At 61.0% G+C, this 18522-nt stretch overlaps 2 protein-coding genes across 22 annotated transcripts in view; one reads left to right on the top strand and one right to left on the bottom strand.

The window, feature by feature from the left end:
- The window catches only part of NRXN2 (neurexin 2), a 110178-nt gene extending 104975 nt beyond the window's left edge, over positions 1-5203 (top strand). For 13 of the 21 annotated variants that reach the window (XM_043452200.1, XM_043452197.1, XM_043452195.1 and 10 more), the window contains one exon: positions 3273-5203. In XM_043452200.1, coding sequence (XP_043308135.1) covers positions 3273-4159 — 887 coding nt within the window. In that variant the 3' untranslated portion in view covers positions 4160-5203. The remainder of the gene's footprint in view (positions 1-3272) is intronic. The other 8 variants (XM_043452204.1, XM_043452211.1, XM_043452205.1 and 5 more) reach the window with 1 other exon arrangement.
- Positions 4219-17375, bottom strand: SLC22A12 (solute carrier family 22 member 12). The gene is given in 15 exon segments (XM_043452213.1): positions 4219-6919; positions 9274-9336; positions 9588-9847; positions 10719-10857; positions 10860-10906; positions 11150-11255; positions 11745-11944; positions 12932-13050; positions 13222-13345; positions 15482-15521; positions 15524-15697; positions 15700-15809; positions 16278-16381; positions 16969-17339; positions 17342-17375. Coding segments are annotated over 14 exon segments (1881 nt in total). The 3' UTR covers positions 4219-6919; positions 9274-9283.
- Positions 17376-18522: the final 1147 nt, after the last annotated feature.

Here is an 18522-nt window from a genome sequence, read left to right as displayed (position 1 = left end):
GCAGCTCCTGCCAGGCTGAACTCTCAGAAGTGTCTGCTGCCTGGGGTGGGGGGTGGGGGAGTTGGGGAGGAAAGATTTTCAGAAGCCAGCTGCTCTGGCCTATGAGAGGGGCTCCCAGCCCTTTTGCTCAGATACCTAGCTTGGCCTGGCTCAGAGGAAATGCCTGATGAAATTTCCTCTCCTTCTCTGGTCAAAACAGTGAGCTCCTGCTCTGTGCCAGGCCCAGTGCTGGATACTCGGGAGAGACAGATGGGCCTTGGGCCTTCCTGGCAGTGAGTCCAAACCTGTGCCTCCAGGACAGAATAGGGACATGGTGTCAGAGGCATCTAGGGCAGAGAGGAGCATCTGGAGGTCTGCCTGGAAGAGGAGGTGCTTGGTTGGATTCAAAGATGAGTGAGTTATCAGCAGGGGGAAGGTGCTCTGAACAGAAGGCAAAAGGTCAGGAAGAGGGTAGGTGATGTGGGCCAGCAGTGAGTACCCCAGATGTGTTCAGGGTTCATTCAGGGAAGGGAGCTCTGTCATAATTGGGCCCAGATGCCACCATTTGAGGGGCTACCAGCCTCCTCCTCAGACCTAACAGCTGAGTTTGCCCCTGATCTAGGGACCAGGTTGCTGGGCTATCCTTGGTGGGTGTAGGGTTCAGGTAGGGATGGGGGACCAACTATGTTCATCCCTAGTCTGGGAGCCAGGCCTTGGCCTCACTCTGGGCCTAGAGCCGAATACCCTACTGTTATAAATGAGGAAACCGAAGCCCAGAAAATGAAAGTAACTTACCCACAGTCACACAGGAATTCAAGATAGAACAGGTCATGGCCTCCCAGGTTAAAATCCAAGCCAAGAGGTAAGCAGCCTAGCAGATTCCTGCAGGCATGGGGAGGACGAGTCAGGCCTTCTGGGCTCCTTGTGAGACATGACCCTTCCCTGGCCTCCGAGAGCCACAGAAGGGACTGGATAATCCATTCATTCAAGTAGCCTGACACTGATGCCTGGAAGACCCTGGAAGTCCTGCCCACTCTAGGCCTCAGCATTCTCCTTCATGACAGGCTGGTATTGGACAGTCCTAGCCGCACAGAACATGCTTCTCTGTTCTTGGCTCAGTTTTCCAGGGTGGCTGAGCCTGTGGAAGGCCAGGTGCTCAGAGGCTTCACAATCTGGGGTGCAGGTGAGCTCCTGCCCAGGGGGAGGTTAGATCCTGGTGGGGAGAGCAGCCTGAGGAGCTTGGCAAGGCTGTGAGTTCAACAGCAAGATCTTGGCTGAGCTGTCTACTGCGACCAAGGACGGCTCTGCCAGATTGCTGGAGCTTGTGATCCAGAGGATCAACAGAGGTGTTTGAGCAGCAGGACAGAGACCAGAGCACTTTGGGTGGGGGGAGGAGGAGAAGAGGTGCCAAGACGTGGTGGTGGCACATGGCTGGCCTGGCTGCATGGGACAGAGGGATCTGCCAATGGAGTCCTGAGAAGCTTCCCATAGATGGGGTGGGAGGCCTGTGGTGTGATCTGTGTAGATCAAATGCTGGAGAGAGATCAGAGATAAGCACTCAGATGGGGGGCATGGCTTGAGCTGAGCTGGAAGGAGTACTAGAGGAGATACCTACCACCCCCACCAGACCCAGAGCTGCCTCTTCAAGAGGAGGGAGTGCTTCCACCAGCCCCCTAGACCCAGGGCTCAGCTCCCTTCTGCCCCAGACCAGTGGGTTGCAGTGTTTTGGTTTGAGAGGGGCTGTCCAGGGGGCTGATGGGCATTGTAGTTGTTAACCCAGGGGCTGATGGGAATTGTGGTCCACACCCCTGTAAGGGCTAATGAGATTTGTAGTTCTCACTCTTTGGGGCTGATGGGAATTGCAGTTTCTGCCCAGGGGACCCCAGCTATCAGACCTAGGCTCCCACCCCCAGAGGCCCTCCCCAGTAGTTCTCCTGGGCCCTATGTTAGCAAGTACATCCTTCCCAGATGGCTGTGTATGTATTTTCTTTTCTTTTTTTGCTTTCTTCTTCTTTCTGTTGTTTTATTATTGTTTTAACAATAATAAGAAGGCCAGAGGCAGTCAAGCCCTGGCCAGGTCCTGGCGGCCCATGGGGGTTCTGGGGAGGGGGAGGGGGGAGTCAGTGGGGGTCAGAGGTGGAGGGTGAAGAAAGAGAAAGTTGGGGATTTAGGTTAGCTCGAGAATCGTGTGCTCCTGTCCAGGTCCTTCCCTCACCCCCCCCCCCCCCCCCCCCCCGCCCCCCGTCTCTCCTCACCTCCCTAACTCCACATGGCTTCTCACGACCACTCCCAGCGCCCTGGGGAGGACCTCCTCCAGTGTGTCTGTGACTCCCTGCCACGCCTCAACCCTTCCCACGTTCAATTTCTCCTCTCCCCGTGGCCAACTTGCAGTTAGCCTTCAAAGCCGCTTCCCATGACCATCCCCTCCCAAGTCCTCTAACCTCTGAGGAGATTCCTACACCACTGCTTGTCATGTACCTCCTCCCAAGCCCTCCTTCCCTCTGCTCCCTCCCTCCCCACACACTGCCACCGAGTTCTGGTAACAGCTCCACAACGCCAGCCTTCACTGTGCACATTTCAGTTTTGTGTTTAATGAGGGGGAGAGGGCACAAGTGAGGGAGGAGAGGACTCTGGAGGAAGCAAGTTGTTCAGGGAGAGAAGAGTGAGGGAGGGAGATACCAAACAGATAGACAGGAAACGTTGTTCGGAAAAGTTGTTTTTTCTTATTTTTTCCGGGAGAACCCGCTTACACAGCTCTGTTTGTAATTTTTTTCTTCATGCTAAAATCACACGGCCTATTTGTTGATGTAAGTTGCCTGAATTCCGTGGTATGCTATCTTCTTTTTTAAAAACAAAAGCAAAAAAAAAAAAAAAAAGCAAAAAAAGAGAAAAACCTAGAAAAAACCCTAAAAGATATTGTTGTTAGGTTTGTTTAAATGCTGCTCTTGTATCTGTTTTTAAAGCCTTAAACCAGTAGAGTTTTTTTTTTTTTTTCCATTTCTTTTCTATTTCCTTTCCTTTCTGTTCCTTTTGGTTTCTTAAGACAAACAAAAAAACAAAACCCAGAGAGCCACAGAGCCCGTGCGTGGGGTGCCCAGAGCATCCGAGCCGCTGCCCGCTTAAAGCGCAGGGCTCCGGCCGGCTGGCGGTCGGGCCCAGCCCGCTCTAGTCTCCGCCAAAGCCAATTGGAACCGATTTGGGTGTGTGAGGCTGTTATTTCTCTCTCTGTGCCGGCCGCCTGCGCCCCGGCCCTCGCTGACGCCCTGTCTTTTCTCTTCTCTCTCTTGTTCTAGGAGGAGAGTTAATATTGCCCATAATCACGGAGGACTCCTTAGACCCCCCTCCCGTGGCCACCCGATCCCCCTTCGTGCCCCCACCCCCCACCTTCTACCCCTTCCTCACGGGCGTGGGTGCCACCCAAGACACCCTGCCCCCGCCTGCGGCCCGCCGCCCGCCTGCCGGGGGCCCCTGCCAGGCCGAGCAGGACGACAGCGACTGCGAGGAGCCTATCGAGGCCTCGGGCTTTGCCTCCGGGGAGGTCTTTGACTCCAGCCTCCCCCCCACGGACGACGAGGACTTTTACACCACCTTTCCCCTGGTCACGGACCGCACTACCCTCCTGTCCCCGCGCAAGCCCGCTCCCCGGCCCAACCTCAGGACAGATGGGGCGACGGGCGCCCCTGGGGTGCTGCTCGCCCCCTCCGCCCCGGCCCCCAACCTTCCAGCGGGCAAAATGAACCACCGAGACCCGTTGCAGCCCCTGCTGGAAAACCCACCCCTGGGGCCTGGGGCCCCTACGTCCTTCGAGCCGCGGAGGCCCCCTCCCCTGCGCCCCGGCGTGACCTCCGCTCCCGGCTTCCCCCATCTGCCCACAGCCAACCCCACCGGGCCTGGGGAGCGGGGCCCGCCGGGCGCGGTGGAGGTGATCCGGGAGTCCAGCAGCACCACGGGCATGGTGGTGGGCATCGTGGCGGCCGCGGCGCTCTGCATCCTCATCCTCCTCTATGCCATGTACAAGTACCGCAACCGCGACGAGGGCTCCTACCAGGTGGACCAGAGCCGGAACTACATCAGTAACTCGGCCCAGAGCAACGGGGCGGTGGTGAAAGAGAAGGCCCCGGCCGCCCCCAAGACGCCCAGCAAGGCCAAGAAGAACAAAGACAAGGAGTATTACGTCTGAGCCCCCCGGCACCGCGCCCCACTGCCAGCTGCCCCTCCCGGGAGAGCCCGGGAGGAGGGTGCGGCCCTCTCCCTGCCGGGGCTCTGGGGACCCACTCCCTGGCTGCCTCAGACTTCTCTCACGAAGAGGAAACGCAAAAAAAGAAAAAGGAAAGGAAAACCCCGTGCTCGTCCCCTTCCTCCTGCCGGCTGTCCGGCGCGGAGTTATCGTCCGTCCTGGGGCTGTCTGTCCCTCTCAGCTCTGCGCCCGCCTGGCAGGGCACGTGCTCACAGCCCTGGGTTGATTTATTTTTTTAAGGGGGGTAGTTTTATTTTGGTGGGGTTGGGCGGGAAGGAAGGCTGGGGGTTTTGTACAGCGTCCGCTACTCGTCCTGTTCATTTCCCTCCATTTTTCTTCTTGCTCCCTCTGTTCCTCCTGCCTTCCTTCTCTCCCCAAGCCCTTCAGACCCCACCCCAGGCTTGCTGTGTCTCTCCGTCCCCACCCTCCTTCCCCACTTCTCCTTTGTGTGTGTCAGGTTTCTCCCTTCCTTTCCTCCCTTTGGGTTTCCAGAGTCGGTGGGAGAAGGGCGGGAGGGTGGGCGGAGCGGCCCAGAGAGGGGCGGGGCGGGGCGGGGCCTGGGCGGCCTCGGGAGCTCTGGGCTCCGCCCACCAGGAGGAGGGGCCTGCCTGGTGCCCCCAGCCAAGGGAAGGGGCTTGGGCCTGGGAAGGCCTGCTCTGTTGTGTGCCGCCGGGCGACGTGCATTGATGGGGAAGCTGCTGGAGGAGCAGGGTGGGGGGCGGGTGGGAGGGGAAAGGCAAATGCAGATATATATTGAAGACAAATAATCTAGATATCGCGAGCAGCAGCCTGTGGCACCCGTTGGGCGCGGGCAGCAGGGAAGAGGGGGAGCCAGGCATAGCCCGCGGACTGCTGGGGTCACTTCTCTGCCCACAGGCTCCCTGCTCCCCCAGTTTTTTTTCTCTCTTTGTTAACAAATGTGTCTGAGTCTTGGAAAACACCCCAACCCCGGAAATGTGTGGGAAAAGAAAACAAAAACTTTCCAAATCCAATGGTCCTGTGCAGTTTGTTCGGGTCGGGGGCTGTTGGGACACTGGTCCCAGCTCTGGGCTGGGATCTGGGCCCAGTCTGGAGCCCATGAGAGCTGGTAAGTAGCTTCTAAAGCTTTGGGTTGAGCAGGACTTTGAACTCCTTGAGGCAGCTTGTCTTTGTCTCACCCTCACGTCCCAACAGCTTGGGGACAGAGGCAGGGGACAGCCCCCAGGCCTGTGAGCAATGACTGGTCTCTGGCCCCACTGGCCACGGACCTTAGCTTCTCTCAATGTCTGTGTGTGTGCTTAGTCGTGTCTGACTCTGCGACCCCATGGACTGTAGCCCACCAGGCTCCTCTGTCCATGGAATTCTCCAGGCAAGAATACTGGAGTGGATTGCCATTTCCTACTCCAGGGGATCTTCCCAGCCCAGGGATCCAACCCGAGCCTCTTGTGTCTCCTACATTGGCAGATGGACTCTGGGGGCGGACAAATCCCCAGAGGTGGGGAGCATTGTTTTGCCCTCTAGTGGCTAGAAAGGTGGCTAGAAATTCTGGTGGTGGCTACGTGTGCGTGGGGAGTGGGGGGGACAGCCTTGATACAGCCCTTGGGGGAGGTAATGTTATTTGTGGGTGGGAAGAGCTTCAGCTGCTAGTCCAAGGTCTCAAAGTGGGTCAGTGTCTGAGCCCAAATTTTCCCCCAGTTCCGCCTAACTCCGGGTTTTCTGCCCCTTTTACATCTCTAGAGTTTGGACCTTGCCCCCCACTGGCTGACGGTGGGCAGCCCCTGGGGCTGCAGGTGGGAGAAGGATCCATACACCTCAGACCAGCTGTTTGCTTCTTCATGGGGACAAGAAATGGGCCCAAGGTCCCAGACATTCACAGATGGGTATTTGTTCATCCTCTTGGTCGAAAGGAGCCGAGACTCTCGAGGTGGAGGTTGTACACAAGGGCCCGTGTACCGGCGCATCCTCAGGAGAGCAGAGTGTGGGTGGGTCTGCATCTCCCAGGGGGCTTCAGTGGAGCCCCAGGCTGTCGGACACAGGATTCAGCCACGCTCCACCACTCAGGTCTCCTCTGCCTTCTGCTTGGTGGGTCTTGCCCCGCAGCCCGCTTCTCCAGGCTCTGCCTTCTCGATTCTCGAACTCTTGGCTCATCGTCACCCTTCATCACCCTATTGTGCTTCCTGAGCTTCCACCCCTGGCCAGCGCATTCTTGCAACAGTTTCATAGACTGGTCCTTGTTTAGGCCTGGACACCTCCCAGGATACTTGGGCTCAATGCCCACCAGAACCCCACCCAGGTCCACCTCATCTCCCCCCACATCCCTCCATTCTGGGATGAAGCACCCTTCCCCTCATGGGGTGTGCCCCAGTGGCCCTTGAGAGTCCTCCCTCCACCCTGAGTCCTAACAGGGGTTGGAGAGCGAGTCCTCCCCCAGCCGCCCCAGGGGGTGGATTTCCACGGAGTTGACCTCTCCTCTCTTTCCTGAACCAGTCACCAGGAGGGAGGGTTGGGCCTCGCTTGTCTCCTACCGCTCACAGTCCTGGAGGGCAGCCTCACCGAGGTCAGCTGTCACCCTCTGCGGGAGCCTGCGCGAGGTCGAACGGGGGGCAGGCTTGTCAGGATGTCTTGTCCCGGTGCTGGTGATGGCCTTGCCCCAGGGTTTTCCGCTGCTGCTCTCCCTGTCCAAGGAATGGAGACGTATCTCGGGTTCTTCTGCCCCCATCACCACTAGTCAAAGAAAACAAAGACAGGAGGCAGGAGTTCCTTGGTGTCAAGAAGGGAACATCCTTACTCCAGAAATTTCTAGAGCAGCCTTGAATAGTCTATCAGAGTAGGGGGTCAGAAAGGACAGTGCAGGACTTGGAAGATGGACTCCCGTCTGACTCATTGCCGTGTGGCTGTGCGATGGTGCTTTGCTCTGTGTGACGAAGCTAACAGCCCTGCCGCCTAAGGACGTGGTAGTAAGAGGAAAGCATCCTGGCCTCTGCCACTCACTCAGAGTGCTTGTCTGTAAGAGACAGTCCCCTTGGTCTTAACCCCTTCATCCTGTGCATCTGATATTGAACTTACCGCCTGGGCCTGACCTGGGCTCCTGGTGTCTGGCTGGGCTGGCAGTGACTCCCGGGAGAGTCTGAACAGCATGGGGATGGGTGAAATTCTGGGTACCCTGCTCCTGGACACTGGTACTTGCAGGGATGTGTCAGGAGATTCTAGGGGGTGGGAGGGGAGAAGGAAGAACGGGGTTGGGGAAGAAGCTTGCAGTGAAGCCTGGCTGACGCTTTTGACTGCGAAGATCTGCACTGGCCAGGCAGGCCCCCAGGGGAGGGAACGCAAGCTCAGCCAGCGCGGGTGCTCTTTGGGCACGAGGCGCTCCTCCTGGCAGTGGATGTGGAGCCTGTGTGGCCAGCGCTGCCCTTCCTCACACACCCTCCCGGGTGAGCTGCAGGCCTGGCTGGAGGCAGGAGAATTGCCAAAGTGGGTCTTGAGGCACTTTCCTGTCCCCGCTGCCTGAGGCTTCCACTGCTATGGTTGGTGGGGGGGGCGGTGGGAGGAAGGAGACTGAGGGGGTGGCTGTGGGCTCTTCTTTCCCACACCCACTTCCCTTGGTTCCACCCCTGCAGGGTGCCTAGCAGCTGCTGGGCCAGGAGCTCCCTGTGATGGGTATCAAGAGGGAGGGTGAATCCCAGGTGAAGGCCTGCCACTCGGGTGGCCGTGCCCAGCTGATTGCAGGCCCGTGGTTGCTGCTGAGGGAGGCCCCTTTGCCCTTGGCAGGGCACTCACTCCGCCATGGTGATGACACTTTCTCCCTCATTGCCCCAGAGGGCCAGGGCTCTGGTTCTCCCAGCGTCCAGGTCCTGCTAAGTGAGGCTTCCCAAGTGGTGCTACTAGTAAAGACCCTGCCTGCCAATGTAGGAGACGTAAGAGATGCGGGTTTGATCCCTGGGTCAGGAAGCTCCCCTGGAGGAGGAAATGGCAACCTATTCCACTATTCTTGCCTGGAAAACCCCATGGACAAAAGAGCCTGGCAGATTACAGGTCATGGGGTCGCAAAGAATTGGATACAACTGAAGCAGCTGAACACGCACGCACGCACGCACGCAAGAGTTAAGTGAGGAGTGCCATGTGGGAACTGGGTGGGCCCCCCTGGGTCCTGGCAGGCTGAGACCACCTGGAAGGACCGGGAGCAAGGCCATTCTGAATATGGGCAGACAGATGACTCCAAGCACTTGGTGAGCTGGAGGACACCCCTGGGGAGAGGCGTCATCTTCCACCAGCCCTGGGGTCTGCCTTCTGGAAGCTTCTGGCCACCCTGGGGCCCTAGGAATGCTAAGCAAGGGGAAGTAAGGCAGCAGGGGCTCAGTTGGGCAGCAGGTGGACAAGACAGAAAGTCCAGGGCAGGTGGAACAGCCTCATCTTTGGGTGTCTTTACCAATACGATCTCCACCCCATCCCCTTTGTCCTGGAAGCAGATAGCTAAAGGTCATGACCTCCCAGAGGCCCAGGCAGAGAAGACCAAGCCGGGGAGTGAGCCCATCTCCTGGGGCCAGGGAGCTGCTTCCTGATCTCCCGATAGCCTTCTCATGGTGTGTGCCCATGTGTGCGTGTGTACACATCACTGATACGTGTGTGTGTGCGTGTGTGTAGAGGTGGGTGGCCCTCTGCAGAGGCACCTGGAAGCAGAGACACAGGCGGACCAGAGACCACCTGAGCACCGGTTGGGGGTGGCTCAGCAGATGGCGTGGCTGCTGGAGACCAGCTGGGCCCCCACGGGCGTGTGAGCTGGGCCAGGAGAGCTCAGGGGTCACCCCTTTCCATCTGAGCCCTTGCGCCTGGCTTCCCTGTAAGTGGTGCCGGTGCAAGGGTTCTGGATGGTTCTCAGATGGCGTCCATGCCCTCCAGAAGCTTCACTGGGCGCCCAGATTGTGAGGCCTGAGCGCAGGCAGGAGGGTAGTGGCCAGAGCTGGCTCCAGACACCTTTGGACCTGGGCTCGACTGCTGACTCTCCCCATTTAGCTTGGTGTCATGGCAGTCAGTTTCTGTGAGCCTTGGTTTTCCTGCATGCAAAATGGGGCCACACCTACCTCAAAGGCTTCAGGAAAAGATGCAACGAGATGATGCCTTGAGGCGTCCAGTCCAGTTGGTACCTGGCCCACAAGAGAGGCTGGAGAACACAGCCCCTTGGCTGGCACTCAGGGCAGGAAAGCTGGTCTGGGAAAGGGTGGCCCCAGCAAGGAGTCCCCACTCCCACTTCCAGGCAGACCCTGGGGACGCATCACGGAGCCGGAGAGGGGCGGTTGTTCGTTCTTTTATTCGCTCTCTCATCTCCCTCGCACCACTGCTTCTCTGCTCTAGGGGAGCTGGGGACATGGGGACACCCCACCCTCTGCGAACTCACAGGCTGGTAGGCTGGGGGACAGGCGTGTGGCCACAGCCATGGTGAGAATTTCACTAAAGCTCTGCGTTGGGCCCTGGGTCTGGGAGGAGGCAGGGGTTGCTGTCAGGGAGAGAAGGTGGCCAAGGCTGTGCAGACAGAAGACTTGGCTGCGCGGCTGGAGTGGAGAGGGCGTGGGAGGGGCTGGAGCCATCTTTCTGATGAAGCTGAGGATCTGAGACGTCACTGTTGCTCCTGCAGAGCCCCTGGAGTGCAGTGAAAAGCTGGGGAGGTTGAGAGGGGGCGGTCAGCCTCCGAGCTCAGGGCAGTGAGTGGTGAGGAAGATGCAGTTGACTGCGGGCCCTGCTCCTCTCTGCGGCCTTGAGGGAGGGGCGGGTGACCGTGTACTGGGCAGACTCCTGCCAGTCACACCATCCTTTGCCGTTTCTGTATTGGAGGCGGCTCCTTAGACAGTGAGAAGCCACGCTCGGCTGGAGGGGCAGCCCCCAGGCCCTCTGGAAAGGAAGGCCTTTGCTATCCTTCTGACGAGAAGTCATCCCATCGCAGGCTTCCCAGGAGGCCTAAAACCCTGTGGATTTCAGGACAGGACATCCCTGGACGCGTGTTGCCTTCCGTACCACTCTGTTTAGGAAAGACACGGAGGGGTTGTGTCTCGTGGGTGCAAGTTACTCCTGACCTGTGTCTATCCTGAGGACTCAGGAGATACGGCTGCCCTGCTCTTGGGCACGTGATGGGGGATGAATGGGGAGTGACACCCCTGATAGGCATCTAGGGGCTTTAGTAGTAGAGTCTGGGGCCCATGAGAATGTCCAGTACGGCTGCCACACCCTCAGCTCTCCACCTCACAAAATGCTGCCCCCTTGACCTCTCTCAAGGTGGAGCTGGGGGTAGGTGGGCCACTCAGGTCTCAAATGGTGGAATAAAGGGTAGGGGACCAAGTCCACAGTGTCAGCTGAGAGACCTAGTCCTGGGTCTCTAGTCTCCAAAGAGGTGCTGTGTGACTCCAGGCCAATCCTATCCCTCTCTGGGCCTCTGCTTCTCCCTTGGTCTGGTGATGGCGGTGGGTGGCCAGGCCTGCCCTGTTCTGGGGCTCCTGGGAGGGGGGAGGGGATGGCCGGGGCTGCGGCCACTCACTTGCTCTGCAGTTTTTGTATGGTGTCGGGCAGCAGCAGGTTCTGGGCCTCCAGGCCGCTCAGCACGGGTACCACCCTGTACACCAGCAGGGGCAGGGAGGCGCCATAGACGCCCAGCAGCCGGACCAGAGGCCCCAGGAGGCTCCTGCTCGGGTGGCCATCTGGCACAGGCCCCCTGAGGTCATCCTGCCGGCAGAAATGCACCTGTGAGGGGTCGCACTGCCTGCCTACGGCTCTGACCTCTCACTGCTGCCGGGCCCTCTCAGCTCCAAGAGGCACCGTGGGTCAGGCTGGGCTGGCATGCACCTGGGCAGCCCCGAGGTCACGAGGTCACGTGAAAGAGAAGGTCGAGGCACGAACATCCGGTCTGGGGGAGGCCACGCCCATGGCACCCTCCCAGGCCGGAAGTCCGCCCTCCGTGGGCCTTAGCTGAGCACAGTGGGGAAGAGCTCGGCGGTGTAGATGGCGAAGCAGGTGAAGGCAGCCCCTACTCCCCGGAGCACCAGCTCGGCGAGGGCTGAGCACAGGGTCCCCATTTCTGTGGATAGAGATGGGGTTGGCAGGCTTGTTGCCGGGGGTCCCGGGCTCTCCCCATGACCTTCCAAATGTCTGCTGGTCACCTCCACCTGGGTGTCCCCAGACCCCACCCACGCACGGTGTCCTAAGTGACCACATTCTCTGCCCCCCCCCCCCATCCCCCGCCTGGTCTGCTCCCACCCAGGCTCCCAGATCCAGACTCTGGGAGTCCTCCTCCACCCCCTCCATTTCTCTGCCCTCCCTGACACCCTCCCCCCCATCCCAGCAATCCATCACAGTTATTATTCTGTCTCCACAATTTTTCATGATGCTGTCCAGTGTGGGCCGCCACCATCTCGTCCAGACGGCCCAGCAGCCTCCTTCCTAAGTGGGTCCTGCTCTAGTCCAGTGCCCTCTTGATGGGGAAAAAGAGGTCTCTCTTCGTGGCTTAAGCTCTCCCAGGTAGGGAGCCTCTGGCTGCAGCCACGTGCACCCAGGCCCGCCTGCTCACCGTGGGGTGCCAGCGTGTTGGCCAGGATGCAGAGCCCCGCCAGCACCAGGAGCACAGCCTGTGTGGGCTGGCGGCCCAGGTGGCCCAGCAGCAGCAGGGTGCCGACCTTGGCTGGGATGTCCGCAACCCCAATAAGGGCCTGGAGCAGGAAAATGTTGCTGCCTAGGGCCTGCAGGTCCAGGATCAGGCCATAGAAGGTGGGGGTGCGCAGGTGAATTCAGGCTGGGGATCGGGCAGCTAGTTTGTTCTCCGACCTGCTTCCAGCCTCCCCTGATGGCTCTGTACCCATTGGTGGGGTGGTCGCTATGGACTACATTTCCCAGGTTCCCTTGCCAATGCCACGTCTCCTGAGCTTTGGCCAATGGGAGGCACTGGTGAGAGACTGGAGGCGGGTCTGGGGCAAAGCTGAAGTATTGCTCCCTCCCCCTCTCTGGGTACCTTGTGGGGCAGTGGCTGCGTCCCCTCCACGGCTTCAGCTTCCACTGACCAGCCCCTTTCTCTGTGGTCCTGGTGGATTCAGTCTTTGCCAGGTGGTCCTGGCTCCTGGCCTCTGATAACCCCTCTCCCTCCTCTCTGGTCCTTCCAAACTAGGGTGCGTGAGTGCATGCTATTTCTTCAGTCGTGTCTGACTCTTGTGATCCTATGGACTGTAGCCCACCAGGATCCTCTGTCCATGGGATTCGCCAGGCAAAAATACTGGAGTGAGTTGCCATGCCCTCCTCTGGGGGATCTTCCCAACCCAGGGATCGAACCTGGGTCTCTAACATCTCCTGCATTGGCAGGTGGGTTCTTTACCACTAGCACCACCTGGGAAGCCCCAGGGTAGATGTGCCTTTCTGCCGCTGAGTTCTCCAACTGCCTCCTCTGCCTGTTGGGCTCTGCAGTTCTCCCAGCAACTTTGTGATGTATCCTCCTTACTAATCTCTCCTGTTGACCCGTCCCAGCCTGAGTCCTCCTGGTCCTGGGGCAGTTTCCTGTGGGAGCCTGATGGAGGGAGTCAGTGCTGCAGGCCTGGTCTTAGAGGCCTTCTCAGCCAGTGGGGCCAATAGAAGAGTCAGCAGAGCCAGTGGATGCCAGCAGAGCCCTGACTCCAGGCTCCCTGGCTGCTGGTGGCCCGAGGGTCGGCCAGAGGCGGAGGTTGGGGCCGGGTGGGGTGGGGGTCATTAAGCGCACACTAGAGGGGCATTTACCCGCACAGGATGAAGACACAGGTCCGGAGGCCCAGTCCAGGAGTGCAGAGCAGAGCGACCAGGCTGCCTGGAGTCTGGCTCACACTCAGCTCTTGCTGCGTGGCTGAGCGCAAGACCTGGATGGAGGGTGGGGAGGGTTGTCAGCATGCAGTCACTGGCCTGGCCCTCCTCCCTACGACCCCCATCCTGGGGGCCTGGGGCTCTCCGTCCGTCTCCCAGGGACCCTGTTCAGGGACAGGAGAGGGTCTGAGGGTCGAGCCCTGGGGGAAGGCCCAGCCTCCCCTCACCTCGACAGTCAGCGTGTCCCCCACTGCCCTCTTCCCATTGACGGTGGCCACCTTCTATAGCTCCCACAGGCCCCACTCCAGCCTGCCCATAATGAGGAGCCATCATGCCGACTCTGCCAGCCACCTGGGGTTGGGGAGAGGGAGGAGGGCAGGAGGTCTCTGCCTGTGCCCCCCAGGGCCTGACCTGCAGGAGCCTCTCTGCCCCTTTGTCTCCTTCTAACAAGGGGGTGACCTCACTGGCAGCCCCAGGCCCCAGGGTCAGGGTGGCTGAAGTCGGGGAGGGCAGAGGGTTGGCAAGCAGCAAAGGGCGCTGGCTGTGGGGGCCAGGTCCTTTCTGCCTTCTCCCTCCTCCCTCTCTTGGGCTGGGGTTGGGGGTCCCTGTCCTTCCTTCCTGCCTCCCTCCTGACCCCAAGTTCCTTCCCCCGACCTCACCTGGGAGCCAGGGCTGGGAGGGCCTGTGTGCAGTGAACATACCCCTGATGGCTCCAGGACCGCCATCCTGCAGGCCCACCAGGGTCCCCCACTGTCCAGCCCTCCCGAATGTCACAGGGCCCTCCTGCCCGCCTTTCACCCCCATGGCCACACCTTCCTGCCTGAGCTGGCCCCTCCCGTGGAGCCCCTTCCTGCAAACATCCTCACACCTATGGTGGGGCTCAGGCCCCCTCCACCTGCACCCATTAGTCACCAGAGCCCGTCGCCTCCAGCGCCCCTTGCAGGCGACCAGCCCATGGCCCTTGCCTCACTTTTGGCTTGTTCGCCCATGCCAGGCGACAGTCACCACCTCCTGGGTGCCAGTCAGCCCCACGCCTCCCAGCGCCCCCTCCCTGTGGCAGGACCCAACCCCTAACACTAACCCATCTCCCAGCCCCGCAACATCAAGCCCAGACCTCCTGCACCATCCAGGCCTCGGACCCCTTCCCGTGCCCACCACCCCACACTGGCTCCTGCCACTGGACACAGGTGCCCCAGCCAGACATGCTCCCCCCGCAGCAGGCGGGGCCCTGAGGTCCTTGGGGGTTTGCAGAGCCAGAGAGGGGGATTCAAGCGCACATCAGAGGTAGAGTTGACAAGACCCCGTGACCTGCCGGACTAGGTGTGTGGGAGCCGTGAAGGAGAGGGAGGTGTCAGGGCGACTCTGACTCCAGTACCTGTGGGTGGGGCTGCTGTCAATGTTGGGGAGGCCCCAGGGAGGCGCGGGTGTAAGAAGATGCTACGTTTGTGATGCTGAGACAGTAGTGATGGGGACGTCACCTAGGTGGCTGGAGGTTGCGGAGAGGAAGGCTGGGGAGGGCGTGGGGGCCTGCAGCATTTGGAGGGGGAGAGCTGTGGGCACAGGGGAGGTCCCGGGAGAGGACAGCGGTGCCCTTTTGTGGGCTGCAGGGCCTGAGCGACAGGTGGCCGGGCGAGGGTGGCGGGGTCATTGGCATGGATTGGCACGTGCAGACGCGTCTCTCGACGAGAAATTGAGTTGGAAGAGAAGCAGCTGGGAGCTGAGGGGCTGTGGGGTCCCCTCCTCAGACGGGACCCCTGAACTGATGCATCAAGCCCTAAGCGTGGTCGGTGATACTATGATGTATGGGATTTCTGTCCTGCTCATCGCTGTCTCCCTGGGCACAGCCAGGGCCCGCCCGTGTGGGTGCTCAGTGGCCATTTGTTGGACTGATGAAGTAGTGGAGTCACAAACGCACGTGTGGCGATAGCCCCCGAGTGGGCCTGTCTGCCCGGGCAAGCGGGGCTCAGCCTCGCGCGCCAGCATCAGCACCGGGCCCTGGAGTCTGCCTCACTGACCTCTGCCCTTCACTCTCGTGATATGGGGGCCAGTCTGCCAACCCCAAAGGCTGCCGGCCAGTTACAGGTACCTCTGCTCAGAGCTGCTGCGTGAGATGTGATTGCCTCCTGCTCTGAGGAGTGACTGTGTTCTCGGAGTGGTGTGTGTGTGTGTGTGTCTGTGTGTCTGTGTGTTGTAGCTTTGCATCCCATCCCCCCCGACCTGGCCTAGTGCTGCCAGGCCTGGCACAAAGGAGGGGCTCAGAACCTGTGCCTGGAGGCACACATGCCAAGGCGGGCAAGGACAGGCAAGGGGATGGGCTGAGAGGTGAAGGAAGGAAGGGGGAGGAGACAACTGGGGGGAGCGGGGGTGGGGGGTGTGGGGAGCTGGGGCCAGGCTCCTGCGGCTCCCCTCTGGCTTTCTGCATCCCAGGCCTCTGTGCCCAGGGTGAAGGGTGGGTCTCCTGCAGGGAGGGAGCTGGGCGGCACCCACCAGGGGTACACAAAGCGGGGGGAGTAGGGATTGGAGACAGCGTCCAGTCGCGCGCGCCGTAGGCTACCGCAGCCAGGAGGACCTGGCCGAAGCTGTAGCCCAGGGAGTTCAGAGTCATCACCAAGACTCGGGCTTGTGCTGACGTCCACTCTGCCGCTGCAAGGAGACCCAGAGGGTCGGCCTGGGAGCCCGCACAAGCCTCCCCTGCCCGGCCAGGGTTGGGGACCTACGGGGAATGACGGTGTTCAGCGTGGGGGTGGAGGCGGGCGCCGTGCCTGCCGTGGCCGCCTGAAGGTGGGTCCAGGTCAGCACCCGCAGGCGCCCAAACCTGCGGCACACGCGGGGAGGGCGGCCGGGTCCGTGGGGTGCCACGGCGCTGGCCATGGGGGTCTGGACCACTGGGGCCCACCCTCTGCTTGCCCGCTGAGCGACTCCCGGGTCCAGACCCACATTCTGCATCCACGGAGGGAGGGCTTGTGAGCACGGGGAGCGCCCCCTGAGGCCCTGGGCAGGGGTGAGCTCCCCGTCAGCAGGGGCAGCCAAGCAGCAGCAGCCTGTGGCTGAGCAGGCTTAAGCAGTGAATGTTTGATGAGAACAATGACCCTTCACGGCCCCAGAGGGGAGTCCGTGAAGCCGAGGCCCAGAGAGGGACTGAGGTTGCTCAGCAGCACAGCTGGAGGGTCTCGGGAGAAGGACCCACACCAAATGGAGTTTTCTCCCCAGACCCGCCAGTTCAGGGCCAGTCAGGGCCCAGGGTCTCGGGGCGCAGGGGCAGCGAGGGGACCGGGGACCTCACTTGTCAGAGACTTGGCCGCACATAGCCGCTCCCACCAGGTTCCCGGCCAGGTAGATGGACTGCGCCATGGGCTTCAGGGCCTGAGCGTCACACACCAGGTCCCACTGGTGGGAGAGGAGGGGGCTGGGGATCTGAGCTCAGGAGACCGGCAGGGGGCGGAGGGGCTAGATGGGAAGGCCCAGGGAGCTGGGGCTGAGTGTCCGGCCCGGTGACCTCAGGGGTCATCACCCCTTGCCTAAGCCCCTCCTTGGCTCCCTGTTGCCCCCGGTCCAGGGTCAAGCCCTCTCTGGGCTCATCTGCCTCCTCGCCATGCCCCTCTGCAGCAGCCACCTGTGCCAGCACCTCCTCCCGGCTTTCAAAGGCCACTTCCCTCCGTTCCATAGAGAGTCCCCTTCCTGCTTGCTGGGTGGGCCGCCTCTCCTGTCTCCCGCATCCGCTGGAGGCTGCCTCTGGGAACCCAGTGACTCTTTGCAGAGTGCCCCTGAGGCTCCTGCAAGCTCATTCCTGCCACCAACCCCGGTAGGGCCATGTGGCCAAGGAGGAACTGGAAGCTGCCTGTGAATGTAGCCGCCAGCAGTGGTGGGACTCCCCCTGCCACCCCCTGGGATTGGGCCATTTTGAATCTAGCCGACTGTGATCTGTGACTTTGGCCTCTAGGGTGTCAGGACTTGGGGAGGGTCTGAGGGGAGGCCCCTATCTTGGTCACGATGGTGGAGGTGAAGGCGCTGCGGTTGTGGACCCAGCCGTCCACGCACGGCTCCATGTCAGCCTCGCTCCAGTTGGTGGCCGTGGCTTTGGGGTCCAGGAGCTGCCACTGTGGGTCGTGGAAGCAGCGACACTGGTGGGGCCCATGGTTGGGGCCTGGTGGGATGGAGACAGCCAGGAGGGCCCGGGGTTCCGGGGCCCCGGGGACACTGGCTTGGGCCGTGCTGTTGTCCAGGAGGGGCACCCAGCAGTGGTGACTGGGCACGGCGGCCGAGATGTTCTCCAGTATGTTCTGAGGGGCAAGCCACGTGATGGGGACCACCAGGACCACCATCTGGAAAACCTGGAACCAGCCCCGCTGCCCACTCAGTCCAGGAGTTCAGAAAAAGCCATGGAGCCTGCATGGAGGCGCCAGTGGAGGTGCCCACCGCACAGAGGCTGGCCCAGGGCAGAGGGGCCAATGCGGGGGGCCTGCCCCCCCCGCAGCATCTCCTGCTGCACCAGCCGGGCTGCCCAGGGCATGGCAGCGGTGCCCGCCATGCAGATCAGCCCGGGGGTCTCTGGGCGCCGTCACTCAGGGTGGCTCCGGCTGGGACCCGAGTCTATGGGGTGTGACCCTGCAGCCACCAGCACCTCCCCAGAGACGCAGCTGCCCCTGGACCTCTGGGAGAAGCTGGGCTGGGGAAGTGGGGAAAGAGGAGGCTGAAGTCACCCAGGCCGGGGTCACTGTGACCAGGTGACGAGGAGGGCTTAGCAATCACTTCCTCGGGTAAAGTTTAACCCGGCTCTGAGGGAGGGACAGATTCAGAGGTCCCGCAGCTCCCACCCTGTGTGGGCTGGGCGGCCTCGGCTCTGCCCCTCTGCACCCCTGCCACCTCGTGCCTGCCTCTGCCAGGGGCCCAGGGCTGACCCAGGAGAGGCACTGCCCGGGGTCCTCTCAACCTGGGGGCTGCCGGGAGGCTGGAGCAACATCAGTGCTCTGTGAGGACTGTGTGTGTGTGTGTGTGTGTGTGTGTGTGTAGCCCGAGTCACCAGCAGGCATCCAGACCCCACGTGTCCCAGCCACTGTGGCCCAGCCCCTGCCCCTCCCTTCCATGTATCTGCCATCTTTAATGTCTCCCCCCGTTGCTGTCACCCTCTCAGTCTTTCAGTGTCTCCAGACACCCCATGGGTTCCTCAAGTTCAGTGTCACCCCAAGATCTCTGCCCCATCCCCAAATCCACTCCTAGATCCCTAGTCTTGTTTCACATCTCCCGCACCCCACCTGTCAACTCCTGCAGTGAGCGAGGCCTGCTAACTTCTCCTCCACCTCTGTGTCTCTACAGCTGTCCCCTCCCTGGTCTCCCTGCCTCTGTTCCTGTCCCTTTAGCCCATCCCCACACTACAAAACCCTCCTGTGGAATCCTGCTTAAAAGCCAGCCCCCCGCCCCCAGCAGCGCAGCAGGAGCTGGCCAACCTCCCACGGCTAAGGTGGGGTGGGGAGCAGTGCATGCTGGCTGGGGGACTCAGGAAAGATGGACCCGAGCCAGGGGAGACCTCC

The sequence above is a fragment of the Cervus canadensis genome, chromosome 29, assembly GCF_019320065.1.
Source record: "Cervus canadensis isolate Bull #8, Minnesota chromosome 29, ASM1932006v1, whole genome shotgun sequence".
NCBI lineage: Eukaryota > Metazoa > Chordata > Mammalia > Artiodactyla > Cervidae > Cervus > Cervus canadensis.
This window is presented reverse-complemented; position numbering and strand designations above follow the sequence as displayed.